Source organism: Panthera tigris, chromosome B1 (genome assembly GCF_018350195.1).
Source record: "Panthera tigris isolate Pti1 chromosome B1, P.tigris_Pti1_mat1.1, whole genome shotgun sequence".
NCBI lineage: Eukaryota > Metazoa > Chordata > Mammalia > Carnivora > Felidae > Panthera > Panthera tigris.
The window spans coordinates 389,322-408,776 of NC_056663.1; the positions used below are offsets into that span (position 1 = coordinate 389,322).

The 19,455-nt window shown below is 45.0% G+C and overlaps 1 protein-coding gene across 1 annotated transcript; it reads left to right on the plus strand.

Annotated features, from left to right (window-relative positions):
- Positions 1–842: 842 nt before the first annotated feature.
- Positions 843–19,177, plus strand: LOC107180901 (zinc finger protein 596-like). Its single transcript, XM_042982805.1, is given in 8 exon segments — positions 843–913; positions 13,224–13,390; positions 14,141–14,267; positions 14,989–15,084; positions 15,606–15,688; positions 16,129–17,219; positions 17,221–17,307; positions 17,309–19,177. Coding segments are annotated over 7 exon segments (1,722 nt in total). The 5' UTR covers positions 843–913; positions 13,224–13,252; the 3' UTR covers positions 17,409–19,177.
- Positions 19,178–19,455: the final 278 nt, after the last annotated feature.

Consider the following 19,455-nt stretch of genomic DNA (forward strand, 5'->3'; position numbering starts at 1 on the left):
CCGCGAACTTCACCTATGCTCTGCCTGACTCTGGAAATATTCTAAGTGGCCATGAGGACCCAAGAGCCACTAGTGTCTGCCTGGAAAGGTGGGAGACGGTGTCTATGCTACTGAATTCCTATCCAGAACTTCCTAGGTTACTTCAGGAGCACGGGAAATGCCACTGCCCCAAATGGGACTCTCAAGGGAAGCTTTCTAGGCCTGCCTGGAAAGGCTGCTGCAGGACTAGAAGCCGCTGAGAAGGTGGTGAGCACACTGAAAAACGACAATAAATTTTATAAGTCCTGAGGGGAGGGAGGGGGAGGCAGGGAACAACTTGTACCATCCCTGAACATTTGTACAAAAAGGACACAGGAAACTTGAAAATACAGTTGGAAACCTTAGCTCACGGCCAGCTCAGTCAAAAGATGACAAGAACGACGGGAAGCTGTTAGACTAGTTCTGTTAATGTAACAAATGATCAGTATCCTCACGGAGTGCACATGAATTGGTGTAAAATTACTTAGGACCCAACAATATTTTCAAAATGTAACGAAGGCTGGGAAAGCACGGAGACCTCTAGCATGACCCTCACACAATACGGTTAAAAGGGAATGCATTTGGGATGTGCCCCCTGCTACCCACCCCACCCCACCCCCGCCCCTCCGCCAGCCCTCCGCTGCTCCCGCTGGGTCGAGCCCGGGCACTCCCGTCCACTAGGACCGTTTCCCGCAGTGCACAGGACCCCCCACGTGGCATCCTCTAGGCTGCTCATTTTACTCACTCTCCCTTCGCGGTCGCCCGGCGTCTCCCTCCCGGTCTTTCTTCCCTCAAGTCGCCGCCCACTCGGCACTCGGCGACGGAACGGATGCCGTCTACGTCCTAGCAGCTCACTTTCCAGTGGGATATCGGGAATGTAGGCACACTCTGGCAGGTACGGCCGGGGGAACAGGTTTGGGGACAGAACAGCACGAGGTGTCACACAACGGGGTCGTCCCCTCCCCCAGCCCGGGGCCCAGGGGCCTCGCCCACAAGGTGACCGCGAATGGAAGGCCTGGCCACGGCAGGGCCTCACTGCAGGAGGATGAGAATGGCTCGGAGGTGGGTCTGGGAGAGGAATGGGGTCAGGCCAATATCAGGGCCAGGGGCGGAGGCGGCGGCCCCGGGGGTAGCAGGGCGTGGGGGGAACGTGAAGAGCAAGAACCCAGGTCCGAGGGAGGACATGGCGTGGGCGGGGACTAGGGAGGGTGAGCAGAGACCAGGAGGAGACGTCAGCGGAGGGGCGGGGCCGGTCAGGGCGTAACCAGCGTGTCGCGTGATTTAAGAACGGGGGCAAAGACCAGAATGGGCGTCAGCTAAAGGAAGGGGCCATCTTGGGGCGTGGCTAGCGCGGGCCAGGGCCTAAGGAGGTGAGCAGAGGGAGGGGACGGAGTCGTCCACTGAGGGGCGGGGCTGCCGTACGACGTGACGAACGTGGGGCGGGGCATAGGGAGGGTGAGCGGGAACGGGACAAAAGCCGAGGGGTAGGGCCGGGGAGGACGTGAGCAGCGTGAGGCGGGGACTAAGGAGGTTGAACAGAGACCAGAAGAGGATCTAAGCGGAGGGGCGGAGCCAATGCAAGAGGCGGGCAGAGCGAGGAGGGGCCTAAGGGAGGGTTAGAGGAACCAGGGCGTCAGCGGAGGGGCGGGGCGTGTCTAGGACCTGTCCAGCGTGGGGCGCGGCCTTGTGAAGTTGAGCGGGGACGGGGCGTCAGCAGCGGGGCGACGCCGGCCACCGACGTGGCCAGCGTTGGGCGGGTCGCAGGGAAGGTAAGCAGAGAGGGTACCGCAGGGGAACGGGGCGGCCGGTGTAGGACGTAGCCAGCGTGGGGCGGGGCCTAGGGAGAAAGAGCGGGGAAGGAGCGTTTGCCAAGGGGCCGGGCCGGCGTAAAACGTGTCCAGCATGGGGCGGGGCTTAGGGAAGGTGTGCGAAGAGCGGGAAAGGCACGTCATCTGAGGGGCGAGGCCAGTGCTGGACATGTCCCCATTGGGGCGGGGTCTTGGAAGGCGAGGAGCGTCCGGGCTGTTGGGGGAGGGGTCACCCCCCACCCCCGCTCCGCCCAACCCTCCGGACCCGCCCCTCCTTCCATCCCACACGCCAGTAGGTTGGTTGCACCTCTCGGTTTGGGGGTGTTTCCGGTCCGAGGGAGCTGGCTGTTACTTCCCTAACTGCCATGACTGTTTCGAGCAGTTCCAGGTGAGACTCCGAGCCCTGGAGCCTCTTGCACTGAACGCGCCGATGTGTCCCCGTTAGGGTGACAAGTGTGTGCATATCCCCTGTTGGCTGGACGCACCGGGCTGCGAGCGCGGGTCTCGCGGGACCACGGCGGCCGCGGCGGCCTCACTTGGCGCGGGATAATGGACCGAGCAGGGCAGGCAGGGTCTATGCTAGTGGCGGAGATCCGGCGGGATAGGCTGGACGTGGCCCAGAGCAGAGGGTGCTCAACGGGAGGCTGAGTGTACGGGACTTGGGGAGAAGCGTGGTTGTCACCGAGAATCGCCTTAGGTCGTTAAGTCGTCGTTGTACTGCAGCTTCACGTTTTCTTGGGCGACTTCCAGAATTATCTGAAGATTTTTTTTTTTTTTTTGAGAAGTATGGGATATTCTTTTCTTTTTGTTGTATTTAGAGAGTGCAAGCGGGGGAGGGGCAGAGGGAGGGACAGAATCCCAAGGAGGCTGCACATCCAGCGCCGAACTATGCAGCTCTGGATGCCAGACCCTGGGATGATGACCTAAGTCAAAGTCAAGAGTCTGATGCTCAACCCTCTGAACCACCCAGGCGCCCCGAGGTGTATATTCTAATCACTGTTTTTATTTTAATGTTTTAAGTCGTTGGGATAATTAATGAGGCTTGTATAATTGGTACCATTTAGGAAGCGTATTTTGCTTTCAACTAATGAAAAAGTAATTTTTCAATATGTGAGGACATTGGATATCTGAGGGATGTTTCTTGTTTGCCATTGTTAACCTTAACAACAAAACTGCCACGGGGCACCTGGGTGGCTCAGTCAGTGAGTGTCGGACCCTGGATTTCAGCTCAGGCCTTGATGCTACTAGGGTCATGGGATTTAGCCACAGATCAGGCTCCACGATGAGCGTGGAGATTGCTTGGATTCTCTCTCTCCCTGTGCCCCTCTACCCTCCCCTGCGCGAGAGCGAATGCTCGCTCGTTCTCTTTCTCCCTCTGTCTTAAAAAAAAAAAAAAAAAAAAAAAGTAGAACTGCCTGTTATTTTAGCAGCAACTGATGGGGTTATTTGGGAATGAATAAAAGAGAATTGCAATCCTGGACAAACAGGCTTTAGAAAAACTGTAGGGAACCATGGGAACCAAGGGGAGGCTTGCTTTTTTAAGGAGAAAAGGGGTAATTTGGGAAGGTTGCTGTGAACTAAAAGTCCACTGGAGTAAACAGAGTTTGAAGTGTGGTGGCTTCTCACTGGCTGAACTGTTGTTCTGGGGGCTGAGGAAAAGGTCTCTTCCTCCTGCTGGACTTGTTGAGTAGTATCCACGTGCAAGGCCAAGTCCCTGAAGGGTCCAGTCCCTCTTCCTGTTGGGTCTGCAATTGACTGTGTGTTCTAGAGTGTGAAAGTTTTCCCTGCCACATCTGCCCACTCCATTTTACGGAGGTTTCCTATTACTAGGTTTCACACCATAAGCATTAAAAATCAGTAAGGAAATTAGATCTTCAAATTTCAGTATCTTCATTTATACCTTTTTAAAGTTTTTATTTATTTATTTTGAGAGAAAGCATGAGCAGAGAGAGGGAAACAGAATCCCACGCAGGCTCTGCTATGTCAGCACAGAACCCAATGTGGGTCTCGAACTCATCATGAACTGTGAGATCATGATCTGAGCCAAGAAATCAGGACTTGGATGCTCAAACCACTGAGCCCTCCACATGCCCCAATGTACACTCCATAAACTTTAACATGAAAGTTTAACATGAAAGCGTTAACATCTCTTTTTTATATTTCCTTTGGAAATGTGATCCTGGTTGGAATTTGGCAATACCTGATTCCAACTACTCATGCTGCATGACTTCTCAAAGATTATTTACAAGAGAAGACACTCTTCTGGCTTTCTTAAAACTTTTTTTTTAATTGTTTTAATGTTTATTTTTGAGAGTGAGCCACAGGGGAGGGACAGAGAGAAAGACAGACAGGATGCAAAGCAGGCTCCATGCTGACATCAGAGAGCCCAACGTGGGGCTTAACCTCAGGAAACATGAGATCATGACCTGACCCGAAGTCAGATGCTTAACCAACTGAGCCACCCAGGTGCCCTCTTTCTCAAAACTTTTAGGTTGATTTAATATTAGTATTTGAACTCAAATCAATTCAGAATTTGGAAGACATATTTCTTTTAGGTAACAGAACAGTAACCACTATGGAGTTCCTTAAAAAACGGGACCCAGTGCTCCTCCAAGTCTCCAAATCTCCATTCCCCCGAGCTCAGCTTACTCCACTCAGACCTGCTGGGAAGTGGACTCTGATTAAGCAGCCAGGACTTTACACCATTGGTGGCTAAGTGGCCTTGACAGTTGGACTCTCTGTTTGCTTTTCTTTATCCCTCTCTGCTTACCTAGGAGTCCAGTGATACAATTCTGTCTGTGACCCATCCAGCCTGCAGACCACCTTCTCCGTCAAATCTTCAATGTTTAGGTGTTTACATAATATGTACTTGAGAGTCCCCACATTAGATGGAGTGAGTTTTCTTGGGTCTATGTGGAGCACATATCCCTATGAGAAGCTGAGCCCATAAGGTAGGTATCTTGAGTAAAGCAAACTGTATACACAATGTCTTTGAGTCTCTGTTATCTTGTGTCCCTTTTTTTCCAGGAGAAAATTCAACCCTACATGAATAAGTATTGTTTATTATAATGGAAATATTCTTAAACCACTTTTCATTAAGGTTACAAATTATTTCACGGGGCACCTGGGTAGCTCAGTTGGTTGAGTGTGTGACTTTGGATCAGGTCATGATCTCGTGGTTCACAAGTTCAAGTCCTGCATCGGGCTCTGCTGACAGCTCAGAGCCTGGAGCCTGCTTCCAATTCTGTCTCCCTCTCTCTCTGCCCCTCCCCCACTCACACTCTGTCTCTCAAAAATAAATGTTACGACCTTTTTAAAAAATTATTTCACATAACTATGTGAATTTTGACTTGTGCATTGGCTTTTTCATGTGTGAATCTGCATGTTATCAAAACTCTCTGAAGAAAGAGCTCTGAACACATGGCTACAGAGCATACACACACAAACCACTGGTAGCGTTTGCTGAAATGTAGTAGCTGGTCAGGCCTGGAGCTTTATTGATTATTGATCAATATTATTGATTAATATTGATTATTGATGCTTTAATGGCATGGAGAACAATGATGAGTGATGTCAGCTGACTCAACACATGACAAATCACATTGGTGATCTGTAAAGACTCAAAAGGATGACTGAACCTGATAGGTTGAAGATAGCATCTCCTCTCTCACCTGAATGACCATTGTCCTGTGACTGAATGTTAACACTCGACTGCATAACTGAGACAAAAATCAGGATGTCAGAACTTCAAATGACCCACCACCCCTGTATTGAAACCTTGAGCCACTCTGCCTCTTCCTGACACCGGGACATAGCAGCTGTCTCTCAGTCACATTGAGCTTCCATCAAGGAAGCTTGCCTTTTCCATTAGAAGCCCTGTACGTATCAAAGATGCATAAAACATTGCAACATAAGAACTAGGATATCCTGGGAAATCGTTGCGAATTATATATCAACAGGGCAGAGCCTAGGGATTTGATATTCTCTTTTTGTTTTCCAGGTTGAACGCTGCTCATGTTCTGTCTGATAAACACTAATTATCTTGCACTGCTGAGTTAAAGGGCAGAAGGGGGGCGCCTGGGTGGCTCGGTCGGTTAAGTGTCCGACTTCGGCTCAGGTCATGATCTCGCGGTCTGTGAGTTCGAGCCCCGCGTCCGGCTGTGTGCTGACAGCTCAGAGCCTGGAGCCTGTTTCGGATTCTCTGTCTCCCTCTCTCTCTGCCCCTCCCCTGTTCACGCTCTGTCTCTCTCTGTCTCAAAAATAAATAAACGTTAAAAAAAAAAATTTAAAAGGGCAGAAGGAACCACCGGCTCCTGGGTGGCTCAGTCAATTGAGCATGCCACTTTGGCTCAGGTCAAGATCTCATGGTTTGTGAGTATGAACCCCATGTTGGGCTCTGTGCTGACAGCTTGGACCCTGAAGCCTGCTTTGGATTCTGTGTCTCTGCCCTTACCCTGGTCCCACTCTCTCTCTCTCAAAATAAACAAATCATTAAATAGTAATATTAATAATAATAATAATAATATTAAAAGGGATAGAAGGAACCAGCACTAGGAAGCCAACTATCAGACCCAATTTAAGTATGTCAGTCTTTTAACTTTAAGATTCGTGCCTGCCTTCTCCACTCTGCCTCAGGTATCATTGTATTGGGATAAATGCCAACCAGGCATATAAGGAGCTCTGTCTCAGTAATTGTATATTAATGCTTCTATCCATTTTCCTTTCAAAACAAGCTTCCATATTGTCTTTTGTTTCCTAAAAATTACACAAACTGATTCTAATACTTTTTGCCAGTGATGAATACAGCACAAAACAAATGATAATATTAACACTTACCTTTTACCTGTCACCCAAGGGGGGTTACTGTGACTCTCTATCCCAGTGCCAACATCCACTTGCTAATTACAGTCCTGTTTGGCTTGTCCCACCTCAGGGCATTTGCACTTGTCTGTTTTTCTCTGTATGACTCTTCCTCTGATCTCCTCATGAATGATTGCCACTATCATTTCTCTACTTTCTCAGAACCACATTCTCTGAACACGTTTTTAAAACAACTTTTGTTTTCTAACAACAGATATTTTCAGGATTTATTCAACTATGCCATATTTACAACTGTGCCTCGGGCCCCCTGGGTGGCTAAGCCAGTTAAGTGTCTGACTTCAGCTCAGGTCATGATCTCACAGTCTGTGAGTTCAAACCCCATGTTGGGCTGTGTGCTGACCGCTCAGAGCCTGGAGCCTCTTCCAATTCTGTGTCTCCCTCTCTCCCTGCCCGCCCTCTCTCTTTCTCTCTCTTTCACAAATAAATACACATTAACAAAAAAAAAAAAAAAAAAAAAAGAACTGTGCCTACAAGTTAAAGAGGGGAAAATCTTCTATCTGTTTTTGGATTTATTTTCTTATAGAAATCTTTGTAAGTTTTTATTCCTGTATAATTTATCAACATTCTGGGTCTTGAATCCATATGTGTGACCCCACTGCCCCTGCCATTCTGCAGAATGGATGTGTTAGCAGGCATGAAAACTACAGTAATCTTATTGTCCATTTCCATCAGAACTCTTGGGTGACCAAATGCATTGTCAATGAGCAGTGATATTTTGAAAAGGATTTTTTTTCTGAGCAGTAGGTCTCAACAGTGGGCTTAAATACTCAGCAAACTACGTTGTAAAGAGATGTGCTATCATCCAGCCTTTGTTGTCTGTTGATGGAGTTCAGCCAGGGTAGATTTAGTATAATTCTTAAGGGCCCCAGGATTTTCAGGATGGTACATGGGTGTTGGCTTCAACTTAGTCACCAGCCGCATTAGCTCCTAACAAGAGAGTCAGTCTGTCCTTTGCAGCTTTGAAACCAGCCGCTGACTTCTCTCTGGCTATGAAAGTCCTGGATGGCATCTTCTAACAGAAGGCTTCCAGTAGATTTTCCAACTTAAAAGCTGTAGGTCGGTGCAGCCACCAGCATGAATTTGTCTCAGCCAGATCCTCTGGATAACTGGCTGCAGCTTCTGTATCAACACTCGCTGCCTCACCCTGCAGTTTTATGTTATGGAGGCGACTTCTTTCCTTACTCCCACCAACCATCCTCTGCTCGCATCAGATGTTTTTCTGAAGTTTCTTCACCTTCCTCATCCTTCAGAGAATTAATTGAAGAGAGTTAGGACCTTGCTCTGGATTAGGCTTTGGCTTCAGGGAATGGTGACCTTCTATACAGACCACACAAACCTTCTCCATATCTACAATAGGTCTGTTTCAGTTCACTGTCTTTTTTTTAATGTGTATTTATTTTTGAGATAGAGACAGAGCACGAGCAGAGGAGGGGCAGAGAGAGAGACACACACACAAAATCCTAAGCAGGCTCCAGACTCTGAGCTGTCAGCACAGAGCCCGACACGGGGCCGGATCCCATGAACCGTGAGATCGTGACCTGAGCCGAAGTCGGACGCTTAACCGACTGAGCCACCCAGGCTCCCCTCACTTCACATTCTTATCACCCATGTGTTCACTGGAGTTGCACTTTTAATTTCCTTCAAGGACTCTTCCTTTGCATTCACAGCTTGGCTGACTTTTTGGCACAAGACACCTAGCTTTCAGCCTGTCTCTACTTTCAGCGTGCCTTTCTCACGAAGCTCATTCATTTCTAGCTCTTGATTTAACGTGACAGACCTTGAACACTTAGGAGGCTGGTGTAGGGCTGTCTCATGGAAAAGAGGCCCCAGGAGAGGAGGAGGGGGACAGCTGGTAGGTGGAGCAGTCAGAATACACACAACACTTACTGATTAAGGTAGCCCACACCTATGGGCACGGCTCGTGGCACCCCAAAACAATTGCAATAGTAACATCAAAGATCACTGAGCACAGACCACAGTAACAAATATGATAATGAAAATGTTTTAAATATTGTGAGAATTCCCAAACTGTGACACAGAGATAATGTGAGCAATTGCCCTTGGAAAAATGGCACCGAGCAACATGGCGTTGCCACACACCTTTGTGAAAAGCAGTATCTGTAAAGCACAATACAACAAAGTGTGCCTGCCTGTAGTTAAGACCTGGAGGAGAAGAGGTTCTCTATTCTTCTGGGCCCAGGCCACCACCTTCAGCAGCCCCCTCCTCTTCATCTCCAGGCAAGCAAATGAAATCCTAGAGCAGACCCTTCCTCTTCTCCAAGTCAGATTTAGTTGACATGCTACCGACTGCCATGCTCTACACGCACAAAATATGATAGGTTCCATGAATAAATTATACCTTCAATGTTCATTTCCCCATACATAGGATGTGTTTCAACTATTTTTGAATAATACGAAAAAGTATATACGTCTTAGGATCTGTCTTCATATATAAAAGAATAAATTACTTGTGAAGGAAGATCAGGCAATGTATTTTCATTTCAGGCACAGGCATTTGGTTCCCAAAAGAACAGTTTGTCCTTTTTTTCTTCTTAATGTGTTTGTATCAAATATAAAAGTGAACCTATAGTAACTCTCAAAAGGGAGCATAATTTTTACAGCGGGAATTTAAGGTAATCAGGTTCTCGTTTCCCTGGTTCTCGGACACATTCCTGTCTTGCCAGCCTCGTCACACTGCACCATCCTTGAGGCAATGAGGGCTTCTGCTCATCAGAAAGGAGTGTCTGCGGTAGGAGACTGTGGACCAGGCTTGTGCCACACAGAGAGTGGAGCTCTATTAGAGAGTAAAAAGGATACGTGGTCAGATCCTGCGTTGTTTAAGGGCTCATTTAGAAGAGATCATTTAAAGAAATTTTTAAAAAACAAGAAAACTTTGTGTACAGAATCTCAAAGGATATATCTTTTAGGAAAACTTGTAGTAGAAAATACAGATGTTTTAGTCAGTTTCCTAAAAACTTATTTGAGCAAAGCCTTAGGACTCCCCCTGGAGGTAGGCAGGAGCACTATTAGAGACTTTCCCCCCTCCCCTGGTAACAGAACTTGTGTAAAATTGCTGAGAGAAGCCAAACCATTTGTGTCCCAGGGGCTGAGAGCAAACTACAGTCAGGTGAGTTGGGTGGACTGGACGGGGAGGCAGGCTAGTGGATTTCTGAAGATGATGGCAGGTCTAAAGGTCCTACTTGTAAGGCCAGTGAGAAAGCAGGGAAGAAGTTAAAGCTGGAGAGTGTTAGGAATGAAATGTGTGCTTGTAAGTGATATTAGCCCCACCCAGCAGCCTCTGGAGAGGGGAGTGGTTGCTGGAGGTTGAGCTCTAGAAACACTCTTGAACACTGGAGACCAACCTGCAGGCTGGTGAGAGCTTCCATCTGCTGGAGGGTAATCCTGCCCACCTCCATGGGGACTGATGGATCCTGCCCTGGGGACCCTTCTGGACCTCACCCGTGTACCTCTTCATCTGACTGTTCATCCTTGTAATAAACCAGTAAAACTGAGTAAAGTGTTTTCCTAAATTCTAGGAGTCATTCTAGAAAATTGCCAAGCCTAATTTGAGGGATTGTGGGAACCCTTGAATCCACAATGCTCTCGGCAGAAAATGTGGGCGGTCTGGGCACTACATTTATGGTTGGCATCTGAAGTAGAGGAAGTCTCATGGGGCTAAGACTTTGAACTTGCGGAATCTGATGCTGACTCCAGGAAGATGGTGTCAGAATGAACTGAATCCTTGGACACCCAGGCAATGTCAGAACATTAGTTGTTGGGGTGAAGAAAACTATTTATACGAATTTTTAGATTTTGAGCAATCCATGACTGTTGTCTGTCACAGGGTGTTGGTCGGTAAGTGGGTGGAAGAAATGGACGTATAAGGGAGGTAAGAAGGCAGAACTAACAAAACAGGCTTTTTTGTCTCAGATGTTATTGAGCACGAGCCATGTAACCAGGCATTGGGATAGGTCCCGTGTATGCAGTTGGAATAAAGTTGCTTTTTTTTTTTTTTTGTCCTGCATGCATGCAGAAAAGAGTGCATGGGGATTGAGGTGGGCAGTAAAAGGGATGGAATTAGGGGCTGATAGACTTTAAGTGGTGTCAGTGGTTGAGCTGGAAAGAGAGAGGCTCTGATTGCTGGAGGGATCTCCGGTTCTTCATCTTCATACAGGGCATTCCTGGTAAGACCTGGCAGGGGGCTATACCTCTTAAGAGGACCATGTTTAGAAATCTGAGTTTGGGAAACACAACTGAAATCCTAGCTGTATCATTCGTTAGCCATGTACTTTCCTCATCTTGCTAAAGTTTCCTGAAACTGTGTCACGTGTCCATGTCATTCTGGGCTGCAATAATAAAATACCACACATTGGTGGCTTAAACAACCGACATTTGTTTTTCACAGTTCTGGAGCCTGGGAACTCCCAAGACCAAGGTGTCAGCAGATTCAGTATCCTTGCTGTGCCTGCCTTCTCACTGGGTCCTAACTTGGGAGAGAGAGAGAGAGAGAGAGAGAGCGCTGTGGTGTGTTCCTCTAAGAATTACTCCAGTCCCTTCATCGGGGACCTCCTCTCAAGACCTCATCTAAACCTAATTACCTCTCAGAACGCCCCACCTCCAGGTACCATCACATGGGGAGTTAGGGCTTTGACATACGGACTTGGGTGAGGCTGGAGGGGACACTGCCATCCGGTCCATAACAGTGACTGTACTGAAAACAGCAGGATCTATTCTGAGGATTAGTTAAGTGAATGTTCTTAAGTTTCCAAGCAGAGAGTCCTACTATTAAACTTTGAATTTGTCTTCCTTATTTTTTGGACTCCGGGTGTAAGGAGGTGAGTTTTGTCTACTTTTGTTTGTGATACAATATCATTTTTCCGTGAAATACATTTAAGTACAAACAAAATTTTGGTAAGAATTCAGACTTTACCAATATGTTTAAATATACGATTTATGAAATGCTGGGGTCTCATTTGTGGTGATGACTGATATACGACAATATTCCAGTGACAACTTTACTAAAATGTCAGATTGAACAAATATATTCCCTCATAAAACAAAACCTCTGCATTGTACGTTTTCTAAGTCAGGCACTTTTAGGTTTGGGGTTCAGGGAGGGAATTAAATATCCCTATGAAAAGTTGGCAGTTAACTTAGAAATAATAATTTTCATTGCCTCGTCTGAAAATAAAAAAGAATATTCCTATCTTATTGACGAGCAGCAGTAGCCAAAGCCTTGTCACTCTGACCCAAGCAGAAGTGAGAGCTCCCGCAATTGTCTCAGGGCATGTGGCGTGTTCTTGTAGGGGGAGCTGGGGGGTTGCATGCAGGCGCATCAGGGATTCATGACCAGGGGGTCTGGGAATTGTGGGTGAGACTGGAGTCTCTTGGCTTCTCTCTCCTTGCCCAGCTTTTCCTGCATATGGTTTGCACTCTCTGTGAGTGGAAATCCGGAGGAAGAGACGTGGTGGCCGAACCCTTGATGATGCACCTGCAGGTGGGTGGATACGCGATCCTTCTCCTGAATGATGCCTCTGTTGCCTGTGGCTGGGAAGGCTTCTCTTGGCCCAAGTCTTCGAAGTGCATCCAGGCAGCTTTCAAGGGTCTGGGTTCTAGTTCATTGTTGCCAGGACGCGCAGATACTTTTTGTTGGTCAGGGATGGATCAGGAAGAAGTCTCCTTTCCAGCATTTACACCACTGCATCTCATGCTCCTTAAGGATGTCCTTGCAGAAAAGAAATACGCAGAGTTTTCCTTCCTCGTGCAGTGTATGGGCTTGGTTGGGGGGTGATTTACCCGTGGGCCATGGTAGTGGCTGCGGTGACCTCGGCACGTGGTGACAGGTGCTAGAGATGAGCAGGACCAGCAGTTTACACTCCACTGAGGAGGCGGGCCTTTGAGCAGGTCAGCTCTGCAGTTTTCCAGAGAGTACAAGAAACTTTTGTGTGAGAGAGGAAATCAGCCATCATTTCTTTTCCCCTCAGTTTTAAGCTTACTAAAGGTTTGGTAACATACACTTGACTAATCTGGAAACTTCCAAAGATGACTAAATCCTCTTTACTACCCTTATCCCTTTTCACCCATTTTCCCCGTTATAATTAAACTTTTTATTTTTTTATTTTTTTTTTTTTTAACGTTTTATTTATTTTTGAGACAGAGAGAGACAGAGCATGAACGGGGGAGGGGCAGAGAGAGAGGGAGACACAGAATCGGAAGCAGGCTCCAGGCTCCAAGCCATCAGCCCAGAGCCTGACGCGGGGCTCGAACTCACGGACCGCGAGATCATGACCTGAGCTGAAGTCGGCCACTCAACCGACTGAGCCACCCAGGCGCCCCAAATTAAACTTTTTAAAATTGGAAATCTGAAAACAGTGCCTAGGGAGTATTTTTCAAAAAATTAACTCTGTATTTGGCAGAATGTGGATAAAACTAGAGTCAAATTTAGAATCCTGTTGCAATTTTAGAAGGATTAGAGAGGCTACAAGTAATCGAGAGGATTCTATTGCCTTTCAACAGAAAAAACAGGATTACCATACGGAGGATTGATGCAGTCATCATTGTTGTTAAGAATGGAGAGCTCACTGCAGGAGAGATCACTGTGGGGCCATCCTTCGGACGAGCCATCTCAGGAGCCCCTAACCGGACCGCAGGACCTGTCTGCCCGGATACCTTATAAAGAACAAGTGAGTTTTTAAGATCAGAGGTGTGACTTGTTGACTCCAAATTCTGCATGAGAGTTGTTCATCCTGCAGAATGCTGGGCATTGCTTCATAGGTGTCTACCTTTAATGTTTATATACCTACACTTGTACATATGAAGTGTTTGCTGTAAAAGAAGCAACTGCACATTAGCTCATTGGAACTCTCAGTGTGTATATATATATATATATATATATATATATATATATGGGTGTGTGTGCATGTATATCTGCGTGTGTATATATATATACATATATATATGTATATATATATATACATATATATACATATACACTTACATATGCATATACACACAAATATATTTTTTTCTTTTTTTAGTAATTTCTACAGCGAACATGGGGCACACACTCATGACCCTGAGGCCAAGAGTCACATGCTCTTCCAACTGAGCCAGCCAGGTGCTTCTCACTACTATTTACTATTTAACCTAGGTTATAATTGCCACCCAGGACATCAAAATTGCCATCTTACTGGAAAATTTCCAGGTTATTTCCTATTGACATTCCTTTATGATAAAGTAATTGTGTGTGTATTTCTGTTTGAATGTGTCTGAAGGGCAGGAGGCAGATCGGCACAGTAGAACATTTGATTTGAACCACAAATGGAGTCAGTTTTCTATACATACAGCTCCCCCATCTGCTATCACTATCATGTGACAGCTGCCCCTAGGGATTGTTCAGCCTGGCCCTACTGAAACAATATCTGATATTTTAGGAATCTGTGACCTACAAAGATGTAGCTGTAGACTTTACCCAGGAAGAGTGGGCCCTGATGGACACATCCCAGAGAACGCTGTACAGAGATGTGACGCTGGAAAACATTAGTCATCTGGTCTCTGTGGGTGAGTCGGTCACATCTGTTCATTCATCCATCCTTCCATACATCTATCCATCTTTTTGTTTATTAACCTTGTATCCAGGAGAGCTTCCACATATTCTAATACAGCTGTCTGCTCTAACTGATTTTTTTTTTTTTGTAGCATTTCTGAATACTAGATGGAATTTGTAACTTTCTTTACTTTCATCATGTGTGTTACATGATAATTTGAATACAGACTTCTTGGCCACGAGTGTGTATCTACTGCACTTTCTCCAAGACCCAGAACAATGCTGGGAATACAGTGCATATTTTTTGAATGAATAAACATCCTAAATATTTTTCTGTCCTAAGCAGTGTGGGAATGGTGAGCACGGTAGAAAATATAACATCTTGTATCACTTTCCACATAAAACTCCACAGAATATTCTGGTGGAGCTTATGTGTATTGTATTCCTTTGAAAATAGTAATCCCCTTGTGAGAACATTTCATTCCTTCTGGATGCAAACACTAAGCCTTCTGCTCTCTCTCAGCTTGGGCAGGAGCATCAGCAACCAGAGATCATACTGTCTTTGGGTGCAGTGTCAGGCTGAGAGCCTTTATCAATGTTTTTAGTGTTCAAGGTGTTATTCTCTGGGCTGTTCTTCCACACTCATGTTCTTCCTCAGCTGCCTGTACAGTAGAATATCAGGTGCTGTTCTCGACACGGAACTGCAAATTCACACACCATTCTCCATTGATATAGGGTGTCATTTCTTCAGATCAGATGTGATCTCCCCGTGGGAGCAAAGAGGGGAGCTGTGGAGGGAAGAAAGAGGACCTCCCCAAGGCTGGAGTCCAGGTGAGCTGCAGACATGCGCTCAGTGTGAGAAGGCTAGTGAGTAAGCAGGGTCTTATTGATGTCAGTGCAGATTTCCTTGAGTGAACGACAGCTTCAGAAACTGTGAGTGGCCAGTGAGACAGCATTCCTCAGATTGTGTCATTATTTCTCCCACATCAGTTTCTCTTCATGTACCTGTACTTACATTTCGCCTCAGGCAAGCAATGTTCCTGTCGTCGTTGGAGGTGAAATTTCACATTGTGTTCTGTGTCATGATTTCTAGTGTCTTTCTTTTAGGATTTCCACTCTGATATTCTCTGCAACAGCCCATCATTATTTTATTTTTCTTTCACTTAAACATTGAGTTTTGTTCTAACTGATACTGTTCTAAAATGTATGTCTATTCACCAGTATTTTCCTCAATTTCACATTATTTGGTCATGTGTGCTTACCTGGTCTTGTGAGCTTGTCAACACTTTAATTCCCCTAGTCTACTCAAGGTGTTTCTCAGGTTTATTTCTTTTTTTCCTCGATTATTTTAGGCATGAAAAAAAGCCATAACAAGCAAGAAATAATATCTATGCAAGATATCTACCTGAAGGACCCACCTAACTGCTGGACAATAGTAAGTGTCATGAGGAGGAACCTTGCCTATTCATGTTCAAAGACCTGGGTGGAGCCTAAGTCATCAGTTGTAGAATCACATAACAATTAGTATAAGTACCTTCTCACAGAATGTGATTGACAGTTTAAATCTGGGGAAGAAATTAGCCTGGATTTAAGCTATAATTGTTCTGAGAAATGGATAATTGCATAACCATGGTTTATTGGCATGACACATAATGGTATCTTCAAAAACACTCAGCCCTCCAATAAAGATGCTACCAAGGGTAAAAATGTTTGTGCATGTCAGTGATGAACACCCCGTGTGCATGTAAGTGATCTGGGGAAGGTTTTAGTTGGAGATTACCACTGAATGGCCAGCCTGGAATTCGTAGGTAGAGAACTGGGTGTATTCATGTTTGGGAGAAGTCCTATAACAGTCTCTCATCTCTTTCCCAACAGCAGAAACGTCATGCAGGAGAAGACCTCTCTGTATATAGTGGGTATGAAGTTTTCATTCACACCTACACACTTACGCAACATATCTTAACTGACACTGGACACAAACCCTATAAGTGTAATGAATGTGGAAAACACTTCACCCGAAACGCCAACCTTCATACCCACAAAATAAGTCACACAGGAGAGAATCCATTTGTTTGTAATCAATGTGGGAGGCACTTCAGGTATTTTTCATCTTTAACTAGACATAAGCGAATTCATACTGGAGAGAAGCCTTATGAATGTCATCTATGTGGGAAAGCCTTTGTTCGTAGTTCCCTTAAACAACATCAGAGAACACACACTGGCGAGAAACCATATACATGTCCTCTATGTGGAAAAGGCTTCGTTACAAGGTCTAATCTTCGAGAACATGAGAGAACTCACAGTGGAGAGAAACCATATACATGTCATCATTGTGGAAAAGCCTTTGTTCAAAGCTCTTGTCTTAGAAAACATGAGAGAACTCACAGTGGAGAGAAACCATATAAATGTCATCTATGTGGAAAAGCCTTTGTTACAAGCTCTAACCTTCGAGACCACGAGAGGACTCACACTGGCGAGAAACCATATAAATGTCATCTGTGTGGAAAAGCCTTTGTTCAAAGCTCTTGTCTTAGAAAACATGAGAAAACTCACACTGGTGAGAAACCATATACATGTCATCTATGTGGAAAATCCTTTGTTCAAAACTCTTACCTTCGAGAACATGAGAGAACTCACACTGGAGAGAAACCATATAAATGTCATCTATGTGGGAAAGCCTTTGTTCGAAGCTCTTGTCTTAGAAGACATGAGAGAATTCACATTGGAGAGAACCCATATACATGTCATCTGTGTGGAAAAGCCTTTGTTACAAACTCTGATCTTAGTAAACACAAGAAAACTCACACTGGACAGAAACCATATACATGTCGTCTATGTGGAAAAGCCTTTGATCATACCTCTTGTCTTAGAAGACACGAGAAAACTCACAGTGGTGAGAAACCATATACATGTCATCTATGTGGAAAAGCCTTTGTTCAAGGCTCTAATCTTCGAAAACATGAGAGAACACACTGGTGAGAAGACATATCATTGTCTTCTGTGTGAAAAAGCCTTTGTTCAAAGCTCTTGGTTTAGAACACATGAGAAAACACACTAGAGAGAAACCATAAACATGTCATCTATGTGGAAAAGTCTTTGATATAAGCTCTGATCTTAGAGACCATAATGGAATTCACTCTAATTCTAGTGAATGAATATGGAAGTGCCTTCAGCCACATTACTAATGTGAAACCAGCCAGAGGACTCAGGTGGGGGAAGTTCCATGGTCATATTCATTACAGAAATGCCTTCATTTTTAACTCCTCCTTACACAACATGAGTGAACTACATTTGGATGAACCCTATATTTATAATCAAGGAGGAAGACACATTAGCTGGTCTCTGGTCATAGGTAGCACAAGAACATCCAGTATGAATACTAATCTAAGTATTAGATTAGTGGGAATTTTTAAGTGGGAATTTACACAGGAAAATCTTTACAGATGGAGGTCACTGTTGGAGAATAACAGAAAAATTAATGCTGGAGAAGTTATTCATTGTTACATGCATGGAAAAAAACTTGACTAGTAGAAAATCTGTTGTAGGCAAGTGAAGCTTCACACTCTGTATTATAGTAAACGAATGGCAGCCTAAGTGATTTTTAATTCCTTAGTCAACATGTAGTTTCTCACACTGTATATATAGCATTACTAAAATCAGATGAAAGGTTAGACTTTGCATTAGAAATCCCTGAGTAGGAGAAACATTTATCAAGAAAGTCCTAGCACACAATTTAGACATTAATTTATAATTCTGCCTAACAGCCTATTATTATAAAAATGTAAGAAGGGTAGCATTGTGACATCATCTGGCAGTTCTAAATTCGGAATTTTGTAACTTTTTTTTTTTTTTTGGTTCCTGGAACTGCATATGAAGCAAAGTTGTTGCTTAAAAAGCCATTATGTTGGTCAGGGTCCTATTTTTCATGCAGCAATAGTAACTATGATGATTGGATTCAACTAAAAAGTGTCTTTGAATATTAACTGAAAAACATAGAACACAAGATGATGCGTCATTACTACATATTGTTAACCACGTATGTAGGTCGTGATGATGAATTAAAGATTCTTATATAGTTTGTGACTGAACCCTCTATAAATTTTCATTTCAAAATGCCATTATTGAAACAAAGAATGGTATTACCTAACAATAAGGGGGTCCATTCAACAACAGGATATAACATCTGTAAATATTTATGCGCTCAACATAGGAGCACCTACATATATAAAACAAATACAAACAGATGTCAAGGGAGAGACAGTTATGCAGTAGAAGGGGGATGTTAATACACACTTTCATCAATGAACGAATCATTCGGACAAAAATCAGATAACATCTAACATAAGTGACACGTTAGATGAGATGGACTTCACAGAGGTACACCGCACACTTCATCCCAAAGCAGCAGAATAACATACTCTTGGCAAGTTTCCATGAGACATTCTCCAGAATTGGTCATAGTTACTGCCTGTTAGTAGCAATCAGTAATTTTTTTTTCTCTTTTACCCAAGCCATGTAATTGCCCCTCTTCCTCGTTCTCCTATAAAGCCCTTGCTTTCACCCCACAGATAGGACACTTTTCTGTTTACTGCTGGAATCGGTGCTCCCCAAACTGCAAATCTTTAATCCCAAGTAAACACTCATCTGCCTCTCGTTGCAGCTCTTGTTTTCAGGTGGCAATGGGGACAAGTAATGTTTCTTTTCCTTTCTTGGCCAGGCGCTACAGAGCGTGACCTGGGAGAGCTGACTTTGGAAGGAACTCTCTATTCTGGCTCTCCCAGTTTTCAGGATCCAACCCGCAGCTCCAGAATGAGTGTGATCACTCTGCCACTGCCTCAAAACGTGCCATCATAGGCCACCAAACGATTGAAGAAAAATAATAGTTTTAAAAAAACTTTTAATATTTATTTATTTTGGAGAGGGAGAAGGAGAGAGAGCATGAGCAGGGGAGGGACAAGAGGGGGAGAGAGAAAATCCAAGCCAGGCTCTGCGCTGTCAATGCAGAGCCCGATGTGAGGCTCAAACTCACGAACTGAGATCATGACCTAAGCCAAAATCAAGAGTCAGATGCTCACTCGACTGAGCCACCCAGGCGCCCCTCCATTACATGTTTTGATGACTGCCCCGCACCGGTGTGTTCGAACTCAACAACTCTGCCACTCACAGCCCCCATCACTGGTGCACACAGATTTCCCCATCTCT